At 43.3% G+C, this 24,470-nt stretch overlaps 1 protein-coding gene across 3 annotated transcripts in view; it reads right to left on the bottom strand.

The window, feature by feature from the left end:
- Positions 1-23,293, bottom strand: part of LOC111978801 (protein delta homolog 2) — a 29,070-nt gene extending 5,777 nt beyond the window's left edge. Inside the window, exons 1-2 of one of the 3 annotated variants that reach the window (XM_024009045.2) lie at positions 21,720-23,293; positions 9,122-9,214 (exon numbers count right to left, since the gene is read on the bottom strand). In XM_024009045.2, coding sequence (XP_023864813.1) covers positions 9,122-9,200 — 79 coding nt within the window. In that variant the 5' untranslated portion in view covers positions 9,201-9,214; positions 21,720-23,293. Of the gene's footprint in view, positions 1-9,121; positions 9,215-10,237; positions 10,294-14,083; positions 14,253-21,719 lie in introns of those variants that run through there. The other 2 variants (XM_024009044.1, XM_024009046.1) reach the window with 2 other exon arrangements.
- Positions 23,294-24,470: the final 1,177 nt, after the last annotated feature.

Here is a 24,470-nt window from a genome sequence, read left to right as displayed (position 1 = left end):
AAAGTGCTTTTCTTTCAAAAACAAGGACATTTCTAAGTGACCCCAARCTTTTGAACGATATTGTATACATTGAACTGGGTTTACATTGAACTGGGTTTACATTGAACTGGGTGAAACAGTCATCCAATATGTTGTGATAGAAATAAGGCCATGTTCATGAGGGGAAAAAATGGTCCTCCATCTTAAATGGCACCGACTGTGTGTGTGTGTGTAATAATATCACTTAGAAATTTCCTTGTTTTTGAAAGAAAAGCCATTTCTTTTCTCTATTAAAATCAAATTGATCAGAAATACAGTGTAGACATTGTTCATGTTGTAAATGACTATTGTAGCTGGAAATAGTACCCRCAAAAGCATCCAAGACCAGAGAGCTGTGTAAGGACATCAGGGATACAATTGTAGACCTGCACAAGGCTGGGATGGGCTACAGGACAATAGGCAAGCAGCTTGGTGAGAAGGCAACAACTGTTGGCGCAATTATTAGAAAATGGAAGAAGTTCAAGATGACGGTCAATTACCCTCGGTCTGGAGCTCCATGCAAGATCTCACCTCGTGGGGCATCAATGATCATGAAGAAGGTGAGGGATCAGCCCAGAACTACACGGCAGGACCTGGTCAATGACCTGAAGAGAGCTGGGACCACAGTCTCAAAGAAAACCATTAGTAACACACTACGCCGTCATGGATTAAAATCCTGCAGCGCACACAAGGTCCCCCTGCTCAAACCAGCGCATGTCCAGGCCCGTCTGAAGTTTGCCAATGACCATCTGGATGATCMAGAGGAGGAATGGGAGAAGGTCATGTGGTCTGATGAGACAAAAATAGAGCTTTTTGGTCTAAACTCACTCGCCGTGTTTGGAGGAAGAAGAAGGATGAGTACAACCCCAAGAACACCATCCCAACCGTGAAGCATGAAAGTGGAAACATCATTCTTTGGATGCTTTTCTGCAAAGGGGACAGGACGACTGCACCGTATGGAGGAGAGGATGGATGGGGCCATGTATCGTGAGATCTTTGCCAACAACCTCCTTCCCTCAGTAAGAGCATTGAAGATGGGTCGTGGCTGGGTCTTCCAGCATGACAACGACCCGAAACACACAGCCAGGGCAAATAAGGAGTGGCTCCGTAAGAAGCACTCAAGGTCCTGGAGTGGCCTAGCCAGTCTCCAGACCTGAACCCAATAGAAAATCTTTGGAGGGAGCTGAAAGTCCGTATTGCCCAGCGACAGCCCAAACAGGAAGGATCTGGAGAAGGAAGGTCTGTATGGAGGAGTGGGCCAAAATCCCTGCTGCAGTGTGTGCAAACCTGGTCAAGAACTACAGGAAACGTATGATCTCTGTAATTGCAAACAAAGGTTTCTGTACCAAATATTAAGTTCTGCTTTTGTGATGTATCAAATACTTTGATTGAGTGTGTGGACAGGTGTCTTTTATACAGGTAACGAGTTCAAACAGGTGCAGTTAATACAGGTAATGAGTGGAGAACAGGAGGGCTTCTTAAAGAAAAACGAACAGGTCTGTGAGAGCCGGAATTCTTACTGGTTTGTGGTGATCAAATACTTATGTCATGCAATAAAATGCAAATGAATTACTTAAAAATCATACAATGTGATTTTCTGGATTTTTGTTTTAGATTCMGTCTCTCACAGTTGAAGTGTACCTATGATAGAAATTACAGACCTCTACATGCTTTGTAAGTAGGAAAACCTGCAAAATCGGCAGTGTATCAAATACTTGTTCTCCCCACTGTATATACACACACACACTGGTGTACAAAATATTAGGAACACCTGCTATTTCCRTGAGATAGACTGACCAGGTGAATCCAGGTGAAAGCTATGATCCCTTATTGATGTCACTTCTTAAATCCACTTCAATCAGTGTAGATGAAGTGGAGGAGACAGGTTAATGAAGGATTTTTTTTTAAACTTGGGACAAATGAGACATGGATTGTGTATGGGTACCATTCAGAGGGTGAATGGGCAAGACAAAGGATTTGCCTTTGAATGAGGTATGRTAGTAGGTACCAGGTGCACCAGTTTSAGTGTGTCAAGAACTGCAACGCTGCTAGGTTTTTCACAATGAACAGTTTCTGGTCCACCACCAAAGGACATCCAGCCAACTTGACACAACTGTGGGAAGTRTTGGAGTCAACATGGGCCAGCATCCCTGTGGAACGCTTTCGACACTTTCTGGAGTCCATGCCCCAACGAATTGAGGCTGTTCTGAGGGCAAAGGGGTGCAACAAAATATTGTGTATATTTAAGCARTAAGACACAAGTGGGTGTGATAWATGGCCAATATACCACGGCTTAGGGCTGTTCTTATGCACCACACGACGCAACGCAGAGTGCCTGRATACAGCCCTTAGCTGTGGTATATTGGCCGTATTACATACCGCCCCAACAGATCCACAGATGATACTATCTCTATTGCACTCCACAATGCCCTTTCCCACCTGGACAAAAGGAACACCTATGTGAGAAGTGGGCCTGGGGGCTTTCCTGTCCAAACGACAAGGTAATCCACAAAAATTGTATCCATGTGCATATTACTCAAAGAAACTGTCTCCTGCAGAGGGGAACTAGCGATCGGGAGCTCCTAGCGTTGAAGTTGGCATTAGAGGAGTGTAGACACTGGCTGGAGGGCGCCAAGGACCCATTTCTCAAGTCGGATTTGAAGTCAAAATCGAGGTTAGTAACTGTCAATCTGATGTCCAGAAGTGCTTGGCGTCATATTTGATAATAGTAKGAACTTTCTGCACAAAAAAACATAAATATTAACATGAAAAAGTCACTAAATAGCATCGATGGGTTGGAACTCGTAAGATGTCGGCCTTCTCTACGTTGGCGCCATCCTGACAATACCTTCTTCTCATTGACTCTCCAGGGTTGTGTCCTCAGTCCTCTGCTGTACTCCCTGTTCACCCACGGCTGTGTGGCTTTGCACGACGCCAACTCCATCATCAAGTTTGCTGACGACGCCACGGTTGTAGGCCTGATAACCGACAACGACGAGCTGGGGGAGGTAAGTGAACTAGCATTGTGGTGCSAGGACATCAACCTCTTCCTCAACATCAGCAAAACAAAGGAATATATTTTTGCCTTCAGGAAGCAGAGGAGAGAACACRCCCGATCCACATCCACGGGACTGCATTAGAGAGAGTCAGCAGTTTTAAGTTCCTTGGTGTCCACGTCACCGATGACTTGACATGGATCATCAACACCACCACTCTAGTCAAGAGGGCGCAACAGCACCTCTGCTTCCTCAGACTGCTGAAGATATTCGGAATTCCACCCTGGGTCCTCTCCAAATATTACCCGCTGCACTATCCAGAGCCTCCTCACCAATTGCATCACKGCCTGGTACAGGAATTGCTTCGTCCACGACCGCAAGGACCTCCAGCGAGTAGTGAAGAYAGCCCAGTACATCACTGGGGCCGTGTACCCTCGCATCCGGGACAGATACTTGAAACAGTGCCTGAGGAAGTCCTGYAGCATCATCCCAGCTATGAGCTGTTCACTCCCTTACCGTCGGGCAGATGGTATTGGAGCATGAGGTCTGATATCAACAGGCTCAGAGACAATTTCTATCTACAAACCATCACTGCTGAACACTTAATTAAACTGRACTAACCACCTGCACTGACTCTCCTCACCTTAGCACACATGCACTCACACACGCACACACCCACTCATTTACTCTTTCTAATACTGTTCAATTTAAACACTTTCCCCCCAATCCCTGATACATGTACATATTGCACTGTAAATTGTGCCTTCCTGTATTATACTTATGGTAAAATGTTTCTTCTTTTCTACTGAGCCATGTTTGTATTCTTATCTTTTATTATTTCTTATTGTCGTTGCATTGTGGAGAAGGAACCTACAATAAGCACTTTGTTGGACATTGTCTACCATGTGTATCCTGTACATTCGACTAATAMAACTTGAAACTTGAAACCTTGGGAGTGGGGACGAGGATAGACGAATGCCCACATGATGAGTCACACACTTTGATTTCACTTGGGGTTTTATATGATTCTGACTATGAATTATATGCTATTGGTTTCAGAAAGGTAACTCAAGCTGCATTGCTGAGTTATTAAACATCCCCATGAACTGGCAAGCATTTACTACTAAAGGGATATGTGATTAATCTCTTATTGTCATCAGCTGTTGTTACTAGTTGATTTGGCTGGCCTTAGGCATACCTATGTACTGTCTGTACTTGGCTATAGTAAATAATGGGGGCTTGCCAGGTAGGGTGTGTGGGGTGCGTGTGGTAGCGGTGAGCCGCACGAGGGGAGCGCGTGCAGTGGGAGGAGAGGAATGCCGTACAGTCATGTCTCCGCCCGCACAAACTCTGCCCAAACACCACTGGAATTCACAATCACTCCTTGTCTCACCTCCCACACTGTAGTACTGTACCCGAACCCTGTCACTATATAGAGAGATTTGTAGAGCAGAGTTCTTGCAGTAAAACAGTTATTCTCTTTGTTACCTGAGCAGTAATTTATACAAATTCTTTCTTTGATATACAATAGTACATTTTCTCGTATAACCTAGTCTGGTAGCTTTAGTTTCTCAGCTCAACTGACTATATTTCTTATCATTGTTGCGTCTTCACATCTCAACATTTAGAATAGGGTAGCTTTGGCAATTATATGTACCGTAAGACAATAGAGATATCCTTCAGTTGTGAATGCATACAATGCTGCAGAAAGTCATTGGATTGATGTGGAATTGCAGACATTTTCCATGAACAACACGACAGTTGGCTGCAGTAAGCCCTGTGTCCGTGGCAACAAAGCGGACCTTGAACAATGAAATGCGTTAGCTCATGTATTCTAAACAGGGAAGCTATAAAAAATAAAAATAAAATCCCACAGACAATGGGAATATTGCAGTAAGCTGTTATTTTCAGAGACCTAATTTCTGTTTTTGACATGCAAAAATGAAACTGTGCTCTTTTAAAAGCACGTTTCGTTGAATATAACAACACACTTGTCACATCTTATATGACTTAAGGCTGAATTTAATTAAAACTGACATTAYATATCCGTGTCTATCTAGGAACGTTTTGCAATTTTATATGACCACCGGAAAGAAATATGTTAAAATGCTACTGTGTACGCAAAGCAAGAACAATTTAATTGAGCCTTGATCCAGCCATTTGCTTGTTCTGTACGGCGTCATTAAATGGCATGGAGGATGTCACAGTAGACACCATCAACAATCCTTCAGGTGCCATTTACCCCATGCTGCCAGTGCCTCCGGTTTAAATGAGAGAATATTTCTGTAATTTCTCATCCCTAGTGGTAAAGTTGCGTGGAGGCTCTTTTCTTTCCAACTTTTTTCTGCATGGTTTATTAGAGTAAACTTCAAAGGCTCTTGAAGCACTGTGTGAAGTGTGTTATATCTGGTAGGAAGAGAGACATATTGAGAAATTACAGGGGATGGAAGTGGAACTAGCCTGCAGTTTGAGTTGGACCACAGTGAGCATCACAATGAGTGAGAAGAGTGAGAGGGACAGAGAGGAGAAGGAGTATGCAGGATGGGCGTGCGCCAAAGGCTTGGGTAGCCATACTGCACATATCATGCACATGTCCGTAGGGAGGGAATGAGCATGCCAGGGTAGACGGACAAACAGCCGTCTGATCACTGCAGAGTGTGGACAGACTGATGAGACAAGTCAGCCTGCTCTCAGAGGTCCAGGAAAGTACAGCAGCCCTCCCGCCTGCCTCTCATTCCTGCTGCTGGCCCTGCAGCAAGTCAGAGAAGACTAGTCCCAGCCACTGTCTGCCAGGGAAGCCTGTCTGGTCAGCCCCATTCCCTGTCCCTGTTGTGGGCTTTGTGTGTTTGTAGTAGGTTCCCTCCAGCTCTGCTAAGACTGGAACCATGAAGACACACATGCCCCAACTAGACCCAGGGCTCAGTATCAGCAACAGAATACATCCCGGAAGACTTGGAATCAGGAAAAATTGTCCTAAACTAATCAGTACGAAGTCCCCCAGCTGACTGATTATTGAGCAAGATAACAAAAACTTCTATACAGTATAAACATTGCCAGAATATTAACAATGACAACTGTGTATATGCAGTATACTGTAGTATTGTAGTAACTTATTCAGTTGTCAACTTGTCATTCGTAGAATGCTGGGTGGTGATATCGTATGTATCCAGGCTTTGGACCAGGGCCTTGTCACTAGCTTATGTATCACCAGATAATCATGGGAAATAATGACTGGACCACCAACTGTTAAACACACTGTCCTTTGTTTGGAGCAGTGTTCTTTAAGAGCTTCTGGTTTACCATCTAATCATGGGGGGACAGGTGCTGTTTTCTTCCCCAGTCTGGCCCTCAGGGCCTGCAAGCTGCCCAGTGCTTCTCTGGAGGGGTACTTTACACACCGGGCTTCACTGAGTCTCTTCATGTTAAAACCAGAGGGATCTAAATTTACTCCTGGCCATGAAACTTTATCCCCCCCTCCCATCCTCCCCTGCTCATGCCTCGGCAAGTGCTTTGGTGCCAGTTATACACGCAGCACAGGTTTTGGTTTCCTCCATTTTGATCCCAAGACGGGCCGCGTGCCGGCCGCCAGCCCACGCGCACGTGTGCCCTAAGTCCAGATTAAGGAGGAAGGGGGTGAGGAGGGACGTGCGAGGGGGCACCAGCGTCTGAAGGAGCTGAGAGAATCGTAACCAGATCCTTGAGAAATTAAGGATCATTCAATCTCTGTATCCACTCCAGCTGCTTGTGCCGCTAGAAAAATATTTAGGTAGGACGGCCGAGCAGGGAGCATCAACTGCCTTATCCCATGGCTCCGAGGCTCTTGGCAAGGCTTGAAGACGTAGACAGGCCAGGATAGGCTCTATGACCCTTTATCCTTAAAGCAAACCCAATGGCTATTGACTACTGCTGTAACACAGAGGGCATTCCTGTCTTCTGACACACGTGTCACACCTTTTGTCACAATGCCTCCTACCACATCACGGCTTCCCTTCTCACCCCAGGGGGCGACGCAAAAATGAATCACATTCTTTAACCAGACAGGAATTTCACAGCGAAGGGAGGAGAGAAAAAGCACCTCTGTTTGTGATATTGCACTCCGTACTGAGGGCAGATCATGACTGATTCAAGAACATGATTCTTCATGCACAGACAGCAATGTTCAAAGTTTAAATTGAATTGCGGTTAAGAATCTCTGTACTTCATGCTTTAAACAATGTTTTATTGAGTCTACACATTCGCTGTTTCACACAACGATTTTCTTTCTTTTTTTACGATGAYGTGTGCTTGTTTCTTTTGATTTAAATGATGTATTTAATAATTCTATATCAAACTACTTCTGATGTATGTTTTGAACAGAGTTTTGTTTACTTTTATCAGCAGAAATCGTATTGATCCTTTGGCTTAAACCTGATAGTTACCCAGCATACAGTATCAGATGCACTCACATGCACAGTTGCCAGGGCTTTCTCTCTAGGAGTACATATTCCGTGGGATCCGAAATGATTGACATCCTTGATAAAGATGAGCAAAAAATGACTGGATAAAATAAATAATTCAAATACGGAGCTATATTGTATGCTAAAGAAATGGTTCATTGGCCACAAAATCAACATTTTGCAATGGCCATCCCAGGCTTCAAACCCATTGAAAACCTGTGGTTTGAATTGAAGAGGACAGTCCAGACGAAGGATATCAAGGATCTGGAAGGATTCTGTATGGAAGAATGGTCTAAGATCCCTCCCAGTGTGTTCTCAAACTCATAAAACCTTTTACAAAAAGGCTCAGTGCCGTCATCCAACAAGGTGAGGTATTGAAAGGTATTGAAAACGGGTGTGATTCATTCTGACCCCTATCTTTTTCAGATATATGTTTTTGTAATTTTTTGGACAAATGACAATCGATTTAGCATACAATCAATGTTCTCTCAAAAAAAATGTTGTCACTGAGCTAATTTCAGGTCTGCTGAGTGCAAACTTGAACGTTGTGAATATTCTGTGCAACTTCCGGGGCCCGTTTACTGTGAACACTGAGGTTGTACCTGCTTTAAGTTAGTTTAACAGTGGTCAAGTAGGCTACTGTGACTATTTGATCATAATGTAGGCCTACCAGAGTGGCCTACCATCAAAAACAATGGAAAAAATGCATCCCATAACATTTTAACATGGAAACAGCTGTTCTTTCATTCAGCCTACAGTAGCAGCCAATGTGTAGGCCTATGAGACGTTTGAAAAAAACATGCAGGGCTTGACATTAACCTGTTTATCCACTTGTCCTTCAGACAAGGAGGTGACTGAAAATGTTGTGTAGTTTGATACAAGAAACCACTTCACAAAAAGTGAATGCATCATTATTCCAAATACACTTATTACAGAGAATCAGTCAACTTATGCTACCCTCTACGTATTGGCTACTTAGCTTATTCAAGTCTGTCTCAAAATGCAACACTACCCCTTTAAGACAAAATMAAATAAAAAATACAACTCTTTACCTGACTCACTTTTCAAAGCTGTCTAGGAATTTATACGTTTTGTGATCTTGTAGGAAACAATCACTCCCCCATTGGGGACTACAAATTATCTATAACTGGGCTAATAGCTCGCTAACTACCAAAGGATAKGAACATATGTACAAATGTGCACACGTCGCTACATTTAGCTCTCGTTTTGATCTCAAAACAAGCGCATCTACTCATGACCGCTCACGCTGTAAAAACAGTCCAGTTCAAAGTGAATGGTACAGATCCATATATGGCAATGGTCTATTTGCATATAGGCCTACTGCAGCTCTGATTGGTTATGGCGCTCTGGTCTGTGTAGAGTACAGGCCTGAGTTGTGCCTGTCAATGAAATAGAATCCTACTCCGATGCGTTCTGCCTACAAAATGTTTTCTTGCATAGTTAGTTTAGCATACTACTGTAAGTCTTGCATAGTTCGTTTTGTTTTTGGTATGTTGCATTGAACGTTGATTCAATCACAATTCCCACAGTAAATGATTTATTTCATACAGTCATTTTTGCTCATCTTCATCAAGGGTGTCAATAATTTCGGAACCCACTGTATGTACCATAGGATGTAGGGTACCGATTGACATGCAGCAAATGTCTTACCTTGACCCTCGCATTGGTGGACAAGCAGTAGTACGCAGCAACTCCAGAGCAGCAGCGTGACTGAGTCTCTCAGAGGCATGGTGCAAAGGGGATCTGAAATGGAGCACAGAAGATTCCTCCTTAGGCTTTAGGAGGTTAACCTTGTGCCGATACACAGGACTCGAATGATGGGACATCTATCTTTGGCATGACATAAATCTCTACCATAAGGTAGAGCTTGGCGATATGGACAAAAATACATATCGCAATAAATTGTCTGAATTGATGCGATAACGATAAATAGAACGATACGTTTATAACATTAATGTGCACCACAGTTTTTATCCTTTAAACTACTACTTCTAGTTTGATGATTGTAGCCACCAATTGYCCCATTAACAATCACCCATATTAGCAAACTTGTTTCCTTTCAAAAGTTCACATTTCTGTAGTATAGTTCACATTTCTCTAGTTTAGGCTACTTATCGTAATGAACGATATCAGCAAAATGCCTGCAAAAAGTGATCCGTATGGTCGGTGTCGGTTTATCGTCCCAGCTCTACCATAAGGTGAACATGCTTTGTGGCCACAAAGGGGTCTCCAAAGGTTACAGAACAGGAGTGAGACATTCCGTCGCGGAGGCCTGCAGGTTTATTACATCTTGGCTCATAACTCTTATTCTGCTGTCATCGTTTCGATAAAGGACACTTAACCAGGTGTCCCAGTTATAAATCAGCTCAGACATGATGGCATTCAAGGACAAGGGTTGGTCCTGGAGAGAAACAGCTACAACTGTTGATGCCAACAAAACCTAGTATCATCTCCTTCCCCATACTACTTAGCTTTATTTCTCAGTAGTTCCAGAACTCAGAAGAGGGGCTTTGCTTAGTCAGTCTTTGCTTACTCAGTATCATGCTGTTAGTCAGGAGTAAGTCAGGAGTGCTGAAACACTCCTCCAACTCCTCCAAAGATCAAACTGAAAGAAACCCGATCACCTCGACAGGCAACTGACACTCACTCAATAATTCACAACATTGTGTGAATCTTTAATACTGGACATTTACAACAAGACCACACCACTCCAGTGCCACCTCTCTCTCTCTCAGCACCACCCAACATACAAATCTACCCACTTACCATTATGTCTTCTTGAGATTATTGCAGTGATACTGCATCCAAGGTTACTGCATAAACCTGCTCCTCCAACCGTGTTGCATCGTTGCTATTAGTTACCTATCTGACATGTGACCGTGTTCTCTTTGCTTACAGCAGTCTGCTAAACCATTTAAATGGCTAGAGTATGCAGTGACTCAGGTATATCACATTTGCATAGCCGCCACACAGCACTTGAACTTACATTTTTGATATCCACTTGGCAGTCAGCCGACTCGACCCTATCCAGCTCCATCTAAATGTCTTATCCAGATGAAGGTGCTGTTCTCACTTTTCTATGCAATGGCAAGTTGACCTTTCCAGCTTTCCCTGGAATGGAGCAAACTAAGAGCAAGGGGTCGGGAGCAATAGCTTTCAGCCTTACACTTGGCTCGAGTTTTCATATACTTCTCAGTAATCTCCCAATTGTCATTCTGGGATTCCATTGAATTGCCGTTGTGAATGTGGCTGCTGGGCAACAACTGGCCCCTTCCCTGTTCCCGCTATAGCCTAATGGAACTTTGTGAGCTGCTAATGAGAGCCAACATGGACCCTATTATTTTTTGTTACATTTTTAACCCATTTTTCTCCCCAATTTTGTGATATCCAATTGGTAGTTACAGTCTTGCCCACCACTGCAACTCCTGTACGGACTCGGGAGAGGCGAAGGTTGAGAGCCATACTTCCTCTGAAACACGACCCTGCCAAGCCGCACTGCTTCTTGACGCACTGCCCGCTTAACCCGGAAGCCAGCCGCACCATTCGCCCGGCCCACCACAGGAGCCGCTAGAGCGCGATGGGACAAGGACATCCAAACCCTCCCCTAACCCGGACGACGCTGGGCCAATTCTGCGCCACCTCATGGGTCTCCCGGTCGCTGCCGGCTGCAACACAGCCCGGGATCGAACCCGGGTCTGTAGTGACGCCTCAAGCRCTGCGGTGCAGTGCCTTAGACGGCTGCGCCACTCGGAAGGCCGGGCCCTGCTTTGAACTGGAAACCCAAGAGGAGTTTTAATTCCATAATAGGAGGGCTATTTCCCCATGCCACATTAAATAGCCGCAGTCCATTGTCTTTGATGCGCTAGATTCCATGTAAATGWTGAAGTACGCTGTCTCTTCTGGCTCAAGTGTTGACAAGAATGTGATAAATGTAAATATAAACCCAACAACTGAATCRTATGGATTTGTTTCCCACACTCACAAAAATCTCACCCACTAAACTAACGGTCAAAAGTTTTAGAACACCTACTCTTTCAAGTATTTTTCTGTATTTTGACTATTTTATACATTGTAGAATAATAGTGAAGACATAAAAACTATGAAATAACACATATGGAATCATGTAGTAACCAAAAAAGTKTTAAASAAATCAAAATATMTTTKATATTTGAGATTCTTCAAAGTTGCCACCTTTTGCATTGATGACAGCTTTGCACACTCTTGGCATTCTCTCAATCAGCTTCACCTGGAATGCTTTTCCAACAGTCTTGAAGAAGTTCCCACATATGCTGAGCACTTGTTGGCTGCTTTTCCTTCACTCTGTGGTCAGACTCATCCCAAACCATTTCAATTTGGTTGAGGTTGGGGGATTGTGGAGGCCAGGCCATCTGATGCAGCACTCCATCACTCTCCTTCTTGGTAAAATAGCCCTTACACAGCCTGGAGGTGTGTGGGGGTCATTGTCTTGTTGAAAAACTAATTATAGTCCAACTAAGCCCAAACCAGATGGRATGGCGTATCGCTGCAGAATGCTGTGGTAGCCATGCTGGTTAAGTGTGCCTTGAATTCTAAATAAATCACAGACAGTGTAACTCTAATTAACTTATCCTCTGCAGCAGAGGTAACTCTGGGTCTTCCTTTCTTGTGGTGGTCCTCATGAGAGCCAGTTTCATCATAGCACTTGATGGTTTTTGCAACTGCACTTGAAGAAACTTTMAAAGTTCTTGAAATGTTCCGTATTGACTGACCTTCAAGTCTTAAAGTAATGATGGACTGTCGTTTCTCTTTGCTTATTTGAGCTGTTCTTGCCATAATATGGACTTGGTCTTTTACCAAATAGGGCTATCTTCTGTATACCCCCCTATCTTGTCACATCACAACTGATTGGCTCAAACGCATTAAGAAGAAAATAAATTCCACAAATTAACTTTTAAKAAGGCACACCTGTTAATTKAAATGCATTCCAGGTGACTACCTCATAAATCTGGTTGAGAGAATGCCAATAGTGTGCAAAGCGGTCATCAAGGCAAAKGGTGGCTATTTGAAGAATCTCAAATATAAAATATATTTTGATTTGTTTAACACTTTTTTGGTTACTACATGATTCCGTATGTGTTATTTCATAGTTTTGATGTCTTCACTATTATTCTACAATGTAGAAAATAGTAAAAATTAAAGAAAAACCCTTGAATGAGTAGGTGTGTCCAAACTTTTGAACGGTAGTGTACGTGAAATGTAACATGTACTGGCCTTTCTGACACAAAATCTACATCTATGACAATTAGATCCTTCGATCCTTCCATTTCTCACTTGTTCTCCTTTCTGAAGATACATTTTCCATGTCCCCTATGTGTTTCCCACAGGGATTTGGATAGGGACCATCTCTCTCAGTACATTGATAGAGTCTGGCAGAGAGATGTGAGGGTATTTCCTGTGGGCTCACAGCTAGAGCAGGGGACACATTCTAACAGCAGGCAGCACGTCTCAGCCTGGCTCTTCATCAATCAGATACAGGTCCGACTTCAATAGACCTTCCACAAGATTGCTCTGTTACCTGCTTTAAGTAGATACTTGAGTGCAGCTATCTTGATTAAGACCTACCTTCTGTCCCTTTTCTCCTTTGGCTATAACATAAATGTTTTGTGATCAACGGCTGAATTAAATTCTGTTTTTCCGATCACAGTAATCAAAAACACTTTACCTGTACTTCACCTCACCCGCTCCTGTTCTCACTATATAGTATTCTTAGGTAAATGTTGCTCTATCGCTGTGGTGACTGTAAATGACTGATTGTCTTTACGCTGCGTGTGTAGGAAATAGCCGAGGTGTGAGTTTAGGATCTCCTCTGATATTCTTGGCACCATCATATTCTTTCTTCACAATTAACCCTTTATTGGAAGTGCTATTTGTGTTAGGCTATTTGGAAGTGCGTCCTTATGTCACTGAACCACCAAATGGAGTGTCTAGGATAAAACATCCAGAAAGAACCTCCCTCACAGAATTCAGAATACTGACCGTAATCCAACACTGATAATTGTTGACCATATTGCGTACATGGAAAATTAAATCATAACAAGACCACCGAGGTTGATTTTCAAATGCTAACAGTCATTGATTACTCCACCACTTTGTGTCGAATTCCATCAAACCCACACTGTGTAGGCGTCGAATCAAAATAAGGATGCACTTGGTTTTGTTTCATTCAGTCACTGCGATCTTACTTAATTACATTACTGTACTTGAAATGTGCGTTTTCCATGTAGGTTTGTGGCAAACATGTTTTTAATTCAGTTTTAAGTACAACAAGAAGAGAACAAGATGTTCTTTAAATATGCAAATTGCAGGCCACAATTTAGCATGAACATAAAATCACCATCTAACCAAGATTAGATAACTCACCAAGATGCACACACACATTTTCATGTACTGTATGCCACAACCCTAATCAGCAATTCTGATTCTGGTTTATTTGCTGAACGATACAATATATTGCCTAAAGAAGGTTAAAATTACCTAGAATTGTATACACACACACACACACACACACACACACACCTGTCTCTTATACACATCTAGATGTGTATAAGAGACAGCTGTACGTATGTTACACACCTGTGCTGAAGGTGGTCACCTCACCACTGAATAAGAGTCCTCGGATAGAGCGAGTAGGTACACGTGCTCTCACAAACAGTAAAAAACACATGTTAGAGCTACACAGACACACGTTCAGGAGCAGGCAGCACGTTCAGGAGCAGGCAGCACGGAGGAGTTTGTTGATCAAAAAGCCTGTCAGAGAAACAAGAGGCAGAATAAAGACAGGCAGGGATCCACCTCCTCACTTATCAGCACAGACCTGCCAAGGACCAACTCTTAAAGAGACAGGCACCATTAATGTCTACATCCATTAGACAGCCATCACGTCTAATAATCACCTTTCTTTCTACTCGACAATGGACTCACAAACATAGATTGAGTGATCGATTTCTGTCGCTGTTTCTCAGAATCTCAACCTCCTAGACTAGAGAAACACATTTGAGATGAGTATCGAGCAAGCTCCCTTGTGTGTGCTTCTTGGTATTCTGTACCTCCTAGAAATGGGGAGCTAGTCAGTGGATGCCTGTTGCTGTAGCGACAGATCAGGCTCCTGAGGTTGGACGGTTGCTGTGCCCACACGTTCCACTGCAGGTGATAGTAAGAAAAGGATCATTTTTCAGAGGATTATCTCCACAATATCACAACTGTGTGCCTTAGAAAACAGGCACCTACATGCCTGGATGACTGCCTTCTGCTGACGTGTGTGTGTGTGTGTGTGTGTGTGTGTGTGTGTGTGTGTGTGTGTGTGTGTGTGTGTGTGTGGTGTGCTTGTGCGTGCGTGCGTGCACGTAGTGTACGTCTGCGTGTGTTTACTGTAAATGTGTGGCTGCCTGTTGACAGTGTGTCTTTGTACTTGTGTTTTACTGCATATTGTGAAAGAAAGAACATTTACCCGAAATATGTATTTTATCTTCCATGTCAATCAGAATTCTGTTGCACCTTTCGTGTTAACTTTACTGTCTGGTTTAGTCCAGCTAACGACGGCAAATCATTGTTTTTAAGAGACAATGGTTACAGGCGGATGTTTTTACAAGTGGCTGTAGTCCCATTTCACTTGTAAGAAGCACTGAAAGCCTGATTCTAAATTAAATAAACCACATTATGAAGCTTTGCCAGTCACCCTGGGTGTGTAGCTTGCACATCTGCTGTAAATGGAATTTGACTCCTGGAGCCCACAACAGCTCCTGTGACACATCAATGAATTTCATCCATTTCACTCAACCCAAACAGCCTTCCCACTTGGCAAAAAGTTGTTGAATCAACATTGTTTCCACGTCATTCCAACCCCCAAAAATCTATGTAATGATGAAAATTGATTGGATTTGCAAAAACTTAGCAACTTAAGGTAATTGTTGTCTTTTTTTCACCCAACTTTTGACATAAATCCAATGACAACATTACATTTTTTGTTGAATTCACGTGAGTTGAAAACTCAAGCAAATGTAAATCAAAACTAGACGTTGAACTGACGTCTGTGCTCAGTGGGTTAGTGCTGTCCTGGCTCCCTCTCCGTGTACAAATAATATCCCTCCAAATTCAGATGAATGGAGAAGCGCACTCAACTGTTCTGGTTTCTGCTGCCTGCCTACATTGTGTTTATATTGGGATAATGGCTTGCCTATTGTTGTACCCATCCGACCAGGCAATTTGATATCTACAGTTGAGGGACTCTCTTTTCAGACTGCATGATTATGATGCATCTGCTCCACATGAAAAACAAAAGTAATTGCATTCACTCTGTAGCTCTCTTCAGAGAGTATATGGCTTCTGTTAGTCTTTTATTCTCTAATAAGCCTGCCAAACCCCCTCAATTCTAAATAGCCACATTTGATGTCAATGACTGCAATTTTGAAAATTGCTAAATGAACACTTGCATGCATTACACACAACAAAAAGAGAGATTACAAAAGTTTGTTGTCATTTGTTTTGTTTTTCTCAGTTGTAATGCCTCCAAATGAAAATATGGTCACTTTGTTGTCATTCCTAATCAGCTGAGATAGGAAAACACACGCATTATGTGTGTCCAATATATTGTGCTGTTACCTGCTTTAATTTGGACTTAAATCACATTGTTTTGCCCACATTTCTGGGACAAAATGTATCACTGAGAGAAGTACGAGCCTTCACATCATCAAGGGTTGAAATGTTAAGAGTTGAGCGGCTACTGTCTGTGTGCTTTTCCCATAGTTGTCTTGGAATTACAATTGTTATCATTCAGACTAGGCTGATAGAACACCAGTGGGAAAACTGGAACAGACCTTCACATGCTATTGTCCTGTTATGTAACTCGACTTCACYAGAATACTTGACTTTATTGAATACATTTTCCCGTATGTTCTTTATACATGATGAATGATCTTTCTGGTTTACTCTGGCATTTAAAGTTTTACTATCTGCCCAGAGCTATTCCAATCAAGGTGTGCTCAGGTTACACATGGCGTCAAGCTCAGGAAAATGGAAAGACATTTGTCAGACCTCTAAATCCTCCAGGCATTACAAAAGCAACAGTAATGTMAAAAAAAAAATACTGAATACAAATCAATGTTTATGGAGTTACAGTTGAAGTCGGAAGTTTACATACACCTTAGCCAAATACATTTCATCTAAGTTTTTCACAATTCCTGACATTTAATCCTAGTAAAAAATTCCCTGTCTTAGGTCAGTTAGGATCACCACTTTATTTTAAGAATGTGAAATGTCAGAATAATAGTAGAGAGAATGATTTATTTCAGCTTTTATTTCTTTCATCACATTCCCAGTGGGTCAGAAGTTTACATACACTCAATTAGTATTTTGGTAGCATTGCCTTTAAATTGTTTAACTTTGGTCAAACATTTCGGGTAGCCTTCCACAAGCTTCCCACAATAAATTGGGTGAATTTTGGCCCATTCCTCCTAACAGAGCTTTTGTACCGAGTCAGGTTTGTAGGCCTCCTTGCTCGCACACTATTTCACTTCTGCCCACACATTTTCTATGGGATTGAGGTCAGTGCTTTGTGATGGCCACTCCAATACCTTGACTTTGTTGTCCTCAAGCCTTTTGCCACAACTTTGGAAGTATGCTTGGGGTCATTGTCCATTTGGAAGACCCATTTGCGACCAAGCTTTAACATCCTGACTGATGTCTTGAGATGTTGCTTCAATATATCCACATCATTTTCCTATCTCATGAYGCCATCTATTTTGTGAAGTGCACCAGTCCCTCCTGCAGCAAAGMACCCCCACAACATGATGCTGCCATCCCTGTGCTTCACGGTTGGGATGGTGTTCTTAGGCTTGCAAGCATCCCCCTTTTTCCTCCAAACATAACGATGGTCATTATGGCCAAACATTTCTATTTTTGTCGAACCAGAGGACATTTCTCCAAAAAGTACGATCTTGTCCCCATTTGCAATTGCAAACCATGGTCTGGCTTTTTTATGGCGGTTTCGGAGCAGTGGCTTCTTCCTTGCTGAGCGGCCTTTCAGGTTACGTCGATATAGAACTCGTTTTACTGTGGATATAGATACTTTTGTACCCGTTTCCTCCAGTATCTTCACAAGGTCCTTTGCTGTTGTTCTTGGATAGATTTGCACTTTTCGCACCAAAGTACGTTCATCTCTAGGAGACAGAACGCATCTCCTTCGTGAGCGGTATGATGGCTGCGTGGTCCCATGGTGTTTATACTTGCGTACTATTGTTTGTACAGTTGAACGTGGTACTTTCAGGGATTTAGACATTTCTCCCAAGGATGAACCAGACTTGTGGAGGTATACAATATTTTTCTGAGGTCTTGGCTGATTTCTTTTGATTTTCCAATGATGTCAAGCAAAGAGGCACCGAGTTTGAAAGTAGGCCTTGAAATACATCCACAGGACACCTCCAATTGACTCAATATGTAAATTAGCCTAACAGAAGCTTCTAAAGCCATGACATCATTTTCTGGAATTTTCCAAGCTGTTTAATGGCACAGTCAACTTAGTGTATGTAAACTTCTGACCCACTGGAATTGCGATACAGTGAATTATAAGTGAGATTAATCTTGTCTGTAAACAATTGTTGGAAAAATGACTTGTATCATGCACAAAGTAGATGTCCTAACCGACTTGCCAATACTATAGTTTGTTAACAAGAAATTTGTGGAATGCTCTTGGAGCACTACCATTGGCCCAAGTGCCAATTTCCTCTACAAGGCAGAACGTGAAGAGTTTGCCACTCCTTTGTAATTTCTAACTCCATAGACCTGCCCTGTTACGCACAGATTTGTTGTGAAAGGTAACTCTACTCAGCTTTATAGTATGAGTCACTGCACTGCCACCTTTTATCCCTTTATTTTGGATTTGGAGGGAGAATACAGCGTCTGAGGGAGGAAAAGGCTTCTTGCGTAAACTGAATATCTGTCTTTATTGTTTGGGCAGTGTGGCTCATTCTCCATTTATCAGAACAGGAGTGCCTTGAAAGGCCTCTCCACATGCTATGAGCCTTGGAAGCGAATAATCCAGTTACTAGGAACCCCACCAGAACACTGGTTGATCTTCACAGGGGTCAGTGGCTGCTATGGCAACAGAGGACCGATGCTGCTAACATTTGGGAGGCAGTGCGAAAGAGAGGCCTTTCTGGCCAATCTCCACAAGGGTCTTCGGCATATTGCCTCATCGCAGGGCATGTGGTGCACGATGAGTCATTTCGCTTTCACCTGCTTAATTTTCATAAAGCTGTAAAAGTAATGTCCTACAGAYTTGGAGTCTGACATGCAGTCAATGACTGAGCCCGAGAATCCTTTGGGCCTGATATTGCCAATAACAACCCCTAAGTGTGTTACATACTCCCTGCCTTGGGTTCTGTCAGCTCCTACAAATCACTAGGAAGCATCTGTAGAGCATGGGAGATAGAGAGATGGGATTGTGTGACGGTGATGGAGGATAGAGGATATCCAGCCCTGCACTGTTTCCGMCAGCAAATAACATGATAGAGCCTTGGCAAATGAGTGTCCCTGATACAGGATTTCTGTTGATGTGCCCTGCATGTCTACGTTGGTGTTAATTAAAGGACAATAAATCAAAAGCAAGTGGGCTGACACAAGATCTGTGAGAACAGGAATTGTCCTTACCTCACGTATGCTGTAGACCAGTGGTCCAGTGGTTCTGCAGGTGGTCTGCATTTCTTTGCTGATAAAATAAATAAACTAAAATCGTCCAACAATAATAACAGTTGGTAGTAGGTATTATAAGGAGTTTTACATACTTTTCACAATGCAAATAGTTTATAATAATAACAAAAATATGCCTTTAATTTGTTACATTCACTGGAAGAATGTACTAAATTTGATCACCAAGATACAGTATTTTATGTTAAAATAATTTTGTCGTGATTTGGTTGTCCCTGGAACAGAAAAGGGAACCGCTACAGACAACTATGAAGTAGTTTCTCAAAAATACAAACTCTTTCTCTCACCAGCGCAACTCACAAACCCCCAAACAGACACGCGCACGTGTAGGCTACACACACACCTGCCTACACTAAGCCGTGTCGCCCCCCCGACTCCTAGTCTGGTTTCAGAGAATGCATTATGAGGGCCAGTGAAAGCAGATTATAGACTCGTTGCCTTTTTATTAGGAAGTATTTATTAACTGATTTACTGGCCACTGAGGTCCACTTGTTACGGACACCACATTTGTTTGCCTGTGGCTTTCGATCTGGACAATGGATCCCAAGTGAGCAGAGCAAGTCAGTGGGCTTCAAATATAACTCGACCCCAGGAACCAGAAGCATGTCTCAACAGGGTAAAATACCTGAAACATTAGCATTTTTGCGCTTCATGTCCAAATCATCTTCAAGTAACTTAATTGAGTTACACAATCAATTTCTAAATACTTTAGGATGATTTGGACATGAAGCMAAAGATGTTAATATACAGTTGAAGTCGGAAGTTTACATACACCTTAGCCAAATACATTTAAACTCAGTTTTTCACAATTCCTGACATTTAATCCTAGTAAAACATCCCTGTCTTAGGTCAGTTAGGATCACCATTATATTTTAAGAATGTGAAATGTCAGAATAACAGCAGAGAGTTATTTATTTCAGCTTTTATTGCTTTCATCACATTCCCAGTGGGTCAGAAGTTTACATACACTCAATTAGTATTTGGTAACATTGCCTTTAAATTGTTTAACTTGGGTCAAACATTTCGGGTAGCCTTCCACAAGCTTCCCACAATAAGTTGGGTGAATTTTGGCCCATTCCTCCTAACAGAGCTGGTGTAACTGAGTCAGGTTTGTAGACCTCCTTGCTCGCACCCGCTTTTTAAGTTCTGCCCACAAATTTTCTATAGGATTGAGGTCAGGGCTTTGTGATGGCCACTCCAGTACCTTGACTTTGTTGTCCTTAAGCCATTGTGTCACAACTTTGGAAGTATGCTTGGGGTCATTGTCCATTTGGAAGACCCATTTGCGACCAAGCTTTAACATCCTGACTGATGTCTTGAGATGTTGCTTCAATATATCCACATAATTTTMCTATCTCATGATGTCATCTATTTTGTGAAGTGCACCAGTCCCTCCTGCAGCAAAGCATCCCCACAACATGATGCTACCACCCCCGTGCTTCACGGTTGGGATGGTGTTCTTCGGCTTGCAAGCGTCCCCCTTTTTCCTCCAAACATAACGATGGTCATTATGGCCAAACAGTTCTATTTTTGTTTCATCAGACCAGAGGACATTTCTACAAAAAGTACGATCTTTGTCCCCATGTGCAGTTGCAAACCATAGTCTGGCTTTTTTATGGCTGTTTTGGAACAGTGGCTTCTTCCATGCTGAGCGGCCTTTCAGGTTATGTCGATATAGGACTCGTTTTACTGTGGATATAGATACTTTTGTACCCATTTCCTCCAGCATCTTCACAAGGTCCTTTGCTGTTGTTCTTGGATAGATTTGCACTTTTCGTACCAAAGTACGTTCATCTCTAGGAGACAGAACGCGTCTCCTTCCTGAGCAGTATGACGGCTGTGTGGTCCCATGGTGTTTATACTTGCGTACTATTATTTGTACAGATGAACATGGTAGGTCTACAATTTTTTTCTGGGGTCTTGGCTGATTTATTTTTATTTTCCCAAGATGTCAAGCAAAGAGGTACTGAGTTTGAAGGTAGGCCTTCAGTCAACTTCAGTCAACTTAGTGTATGTAAACTTCTGACCCACTGGAATTGTGATAGTGAATTATAAGTGAAATAATCTGTCTGTAAACAATTGTTGGAAAAATTACTTGTGTCATGCACAAAGTAGATGTCCTAACCGACTTACCAAAACTATAGTTTGTTAACAAGAAATTTGTGGAGTGGTTAAAAAACAAGTTTTAATGACTCCAACATAAGTGTATGTAAACTTCCGACTTAAACTGTAGGTACCGTTGACATGCTTTTGATTGTTGTCACACATGCTAAAAGGTTAGCATTTAACACAGTGGCCAGGTAAACAAAACTTGGATTGTTGTCATACCTTGTCCATAGACTGCGTACAGAAAACCAATACGCCATTTTGTAATTTGGGTGAACTCTCCCTTTAATATACTTAGTCGGTTGCTCTCAGCCTTTTGCCCACAGACACTTTTGCAAGCAAAACACAATGATCTACATTAAATGTGTCTTTGCATTCTATGTGAAATTATTTCAGTTCTTACCTTGTTTGGCAAATCAACTCCTCTCAGTCCTTCACTCTGTAAAAGTAGAGAAAAGCTCTCCCGTAGTGTGCTCTTACACTCCAATCTATCAGTCTGGTGGTGGGCTCCTCTCTTGAAGTGTGTCCAGTCCTYACACCCGCTGGGCAGCAGCCTCCCTCTGGTGGGTGTTGGGTTATTTTAATGTGTGGTGAGCTGCAGACAGGCTGGAGAAGCCACTGCTCCCCCTCTAGCTGGACGACAAGGAGACACACGTCCACCCCACTTCACACCCTCTCTGGCTGCTCCACGCCTCACCCTCTCCTCTGGGTGCAGACCTGACTCTCCAGGCCACACACTCTTGTCACTTCCTCATTGAGCTGAGAGAGAGAGCGAGAGAGAGAGTGAGGGAGGGTCACAGCTTTCTTTCTATCGCCTTTGCCGGATATCTTGTTTGTGGCAGTGTTAAATTAAGTTCAGATTAGATGGCAGTTCCGCACACCTGTGGCTATTTATTGCCCCTCCAAGTGGAAGAAATTGAGAGGAGAAGGAGTGAGAGAAAACAGACTGCAGCCACCAGCTCTCGGGGTCTTTGAACAGAAGTTGTTGGATTGCGCTGGTGGAAAGTTTCTGTCCCCGAGGACGGACGATAAGTGCTCACTCACTGACTCCACTATTTGCTCTCATGTAGCTCACTCACTCACTCACTCCACTATTCGCTCTCCTGTAGCTCACTCACTCACTCACTCCACTATTCGCTCTCCTGTAGCTCACTCACTCACTCTTCCTTTCCAGTCCTCAAACTCTTGCCATCCACGTTCTCTGATTGATTCTGTGTCAGACTGCTCTGGCGGCTGTATGGAATATCAGATAGCTAAGCTGGTTGTGTGGATATTTTTTTGTCCATAAAACACCCGGCAAGTGTTTTTCTGTCAGCGTCAAACCACAGAGGAACCTCAGTTTAAACCTCTAACATTTTCCAAAGCCAGGTCCAGTGTTCATTCAAGGAAAGGAAAAAGGTGCCCAGTATCACCTCAACAGAGAGACACAAGCTTGTCTGACTGGCCTTGATGTCAGGAATCAATTTTTATTACACGGGTCACTCCCCCCCAAAAAAGCAGAGGTCCCGAAGCCCTCTTAATCTGCCAGACATCTGACTATCCGCTTTGTCCCGATCCCTCTGTAAGCCCTCCTGGATAGGTGCAACCACACCACTCTGTTAACTGAAACCGAATAGATGGAGAGAGAGCAGCTGAACTCACATTCGGTTGCCCCACAGAACTCAGGTAAGGTCCTCTTCAGAGAGATGCACAGCCTGAAGTAGTCACCTGACTGTCTGAAAGACACTTGAGACACAATGGCCAACAACTTTGATGCAACAAGTCCGAGCGGCCAGATTTCGTTCTTCTTTGCTCTTTCCAGATATTTGTTTTGAAAGGAGATATCACTCTAGTCATTAACACCCTCCGTCCCCCTGTGTGCTACACGCAGGGAGCGAGAATTAACGTTCCATTGCTGGGATGCTCCGCTCCTGTCACTTTGAGGTGGGCCGGACGTGCCAGTGTCCCCCTGCTGCATTCTGGCAAATGTGTTGCCCGTCCCCTGCCCGAGGCAGAGGCGGGATGGTGTCCCAGGGGATGTGGCCTGTTTGTTGTAACCTAATCCCAGGGCTCATTGTTACGTTGGCTGAGGAGCGCTAAATTTGCTCATGCCCAGTGGTGACTTTGAAATAGCCGCTCATTTAAGGGGGGTTGAAAGGTAACACATTGAACCAGGCGGTGCAGCTGTGTGATGCTTTCTCCCTTAACCGCTAGTAATCTGCACACAATGCGGGGCGCGAGGGGCTATCTGTCAGCATGGAGAGACCTTGATAGCGGAGCTATTGAATGACTCCCGAATATGAGGGTACGGATATGCCCCCCCTGTMTAAAGCCACCTGGCCCGAAACGCTTGTCTGTTTATCTTGGGATGAGAATGGGGCTGAATGGCGGGAGGAGCAAACCACAAACATTCCACACCAGCAGCAGCCTTGACCTGGGAGCAGCTGGGGCTTGGGAACAATATTGCAGGGCCAGCAGGCATCTAAACGCCCTCGGTCTCCGGATGGCCGACATACATTCCGTTTTTTTTTTTTAACATGGCATGTTTACATGCCATGGCTGTAGAAACCCAGAATCTCTTGACTGTATGGATTCAACTCAGGTATCCAATAAGCACTAAAGTCCTCTTAAGCTCTTGTCCCAAGTGCCTCATGCATTATGTCTTTACAGTTTTCACCATTACCAGTTGGAGGGGTTTTGAAGAGCCTGCGTGTCTTTGGTCTGGGTGTCAGGATGCTTTGCGTGCATGCCTCTCTGTGTGGTACGTTGAGGTTAAAGGGATCGTTTGATATCCACAAGGTCATCTGACTCTTGGGGCGTAGATACACGGCTTCATTGCCAACATCCCAAACTATCTCTTTAAGGGCAGGGTTGTGTTATGAGGTCCGAGGCCGTGGGAATGCCATTTGAACAATAGGCTGGACGTGTGCAAAATATATAAGCAAGCTATTTGGATGGTATTTTAAGGAACCGTCTGAGGTAAACACAGTCATGTTGCTGGGCTGTTGAGTAAATCCTGGTATCGAAGATGAGGGTGAAGGTTTGCTTCTGTTCAGTGTGTGTGTACGAACATGCATAGTTGTATACAGTATGTGTGTGAAAATGAAGGAGGATCATTTGGGGCCCTCAGTGACGGGCCAGAGAGCAGTCGGCGTGGTAACTGGAGACACCGCTC

This window comes from Salvelinus sp. IW2-2015, linkage group LG18 (genome assembly GCF_002910315.2).
Source record: "Salvelinus sp. IW2-2015 linkage group LG18, ASM291031v2, whole genome shotgun sequence".
Taxonomy (NCBI): Eukaryota; Metazoa; Chordata; class Actinopteri; order Salmoniformes; family Salmonidae; genus Salvelinus; species Salvelinus sp. IW2-2015.
The sequence above is the reverse complement of the archived record's forward strand: the minus strand, read 5'-3'. Positions and strand labels throughout refer to the sequence as shown.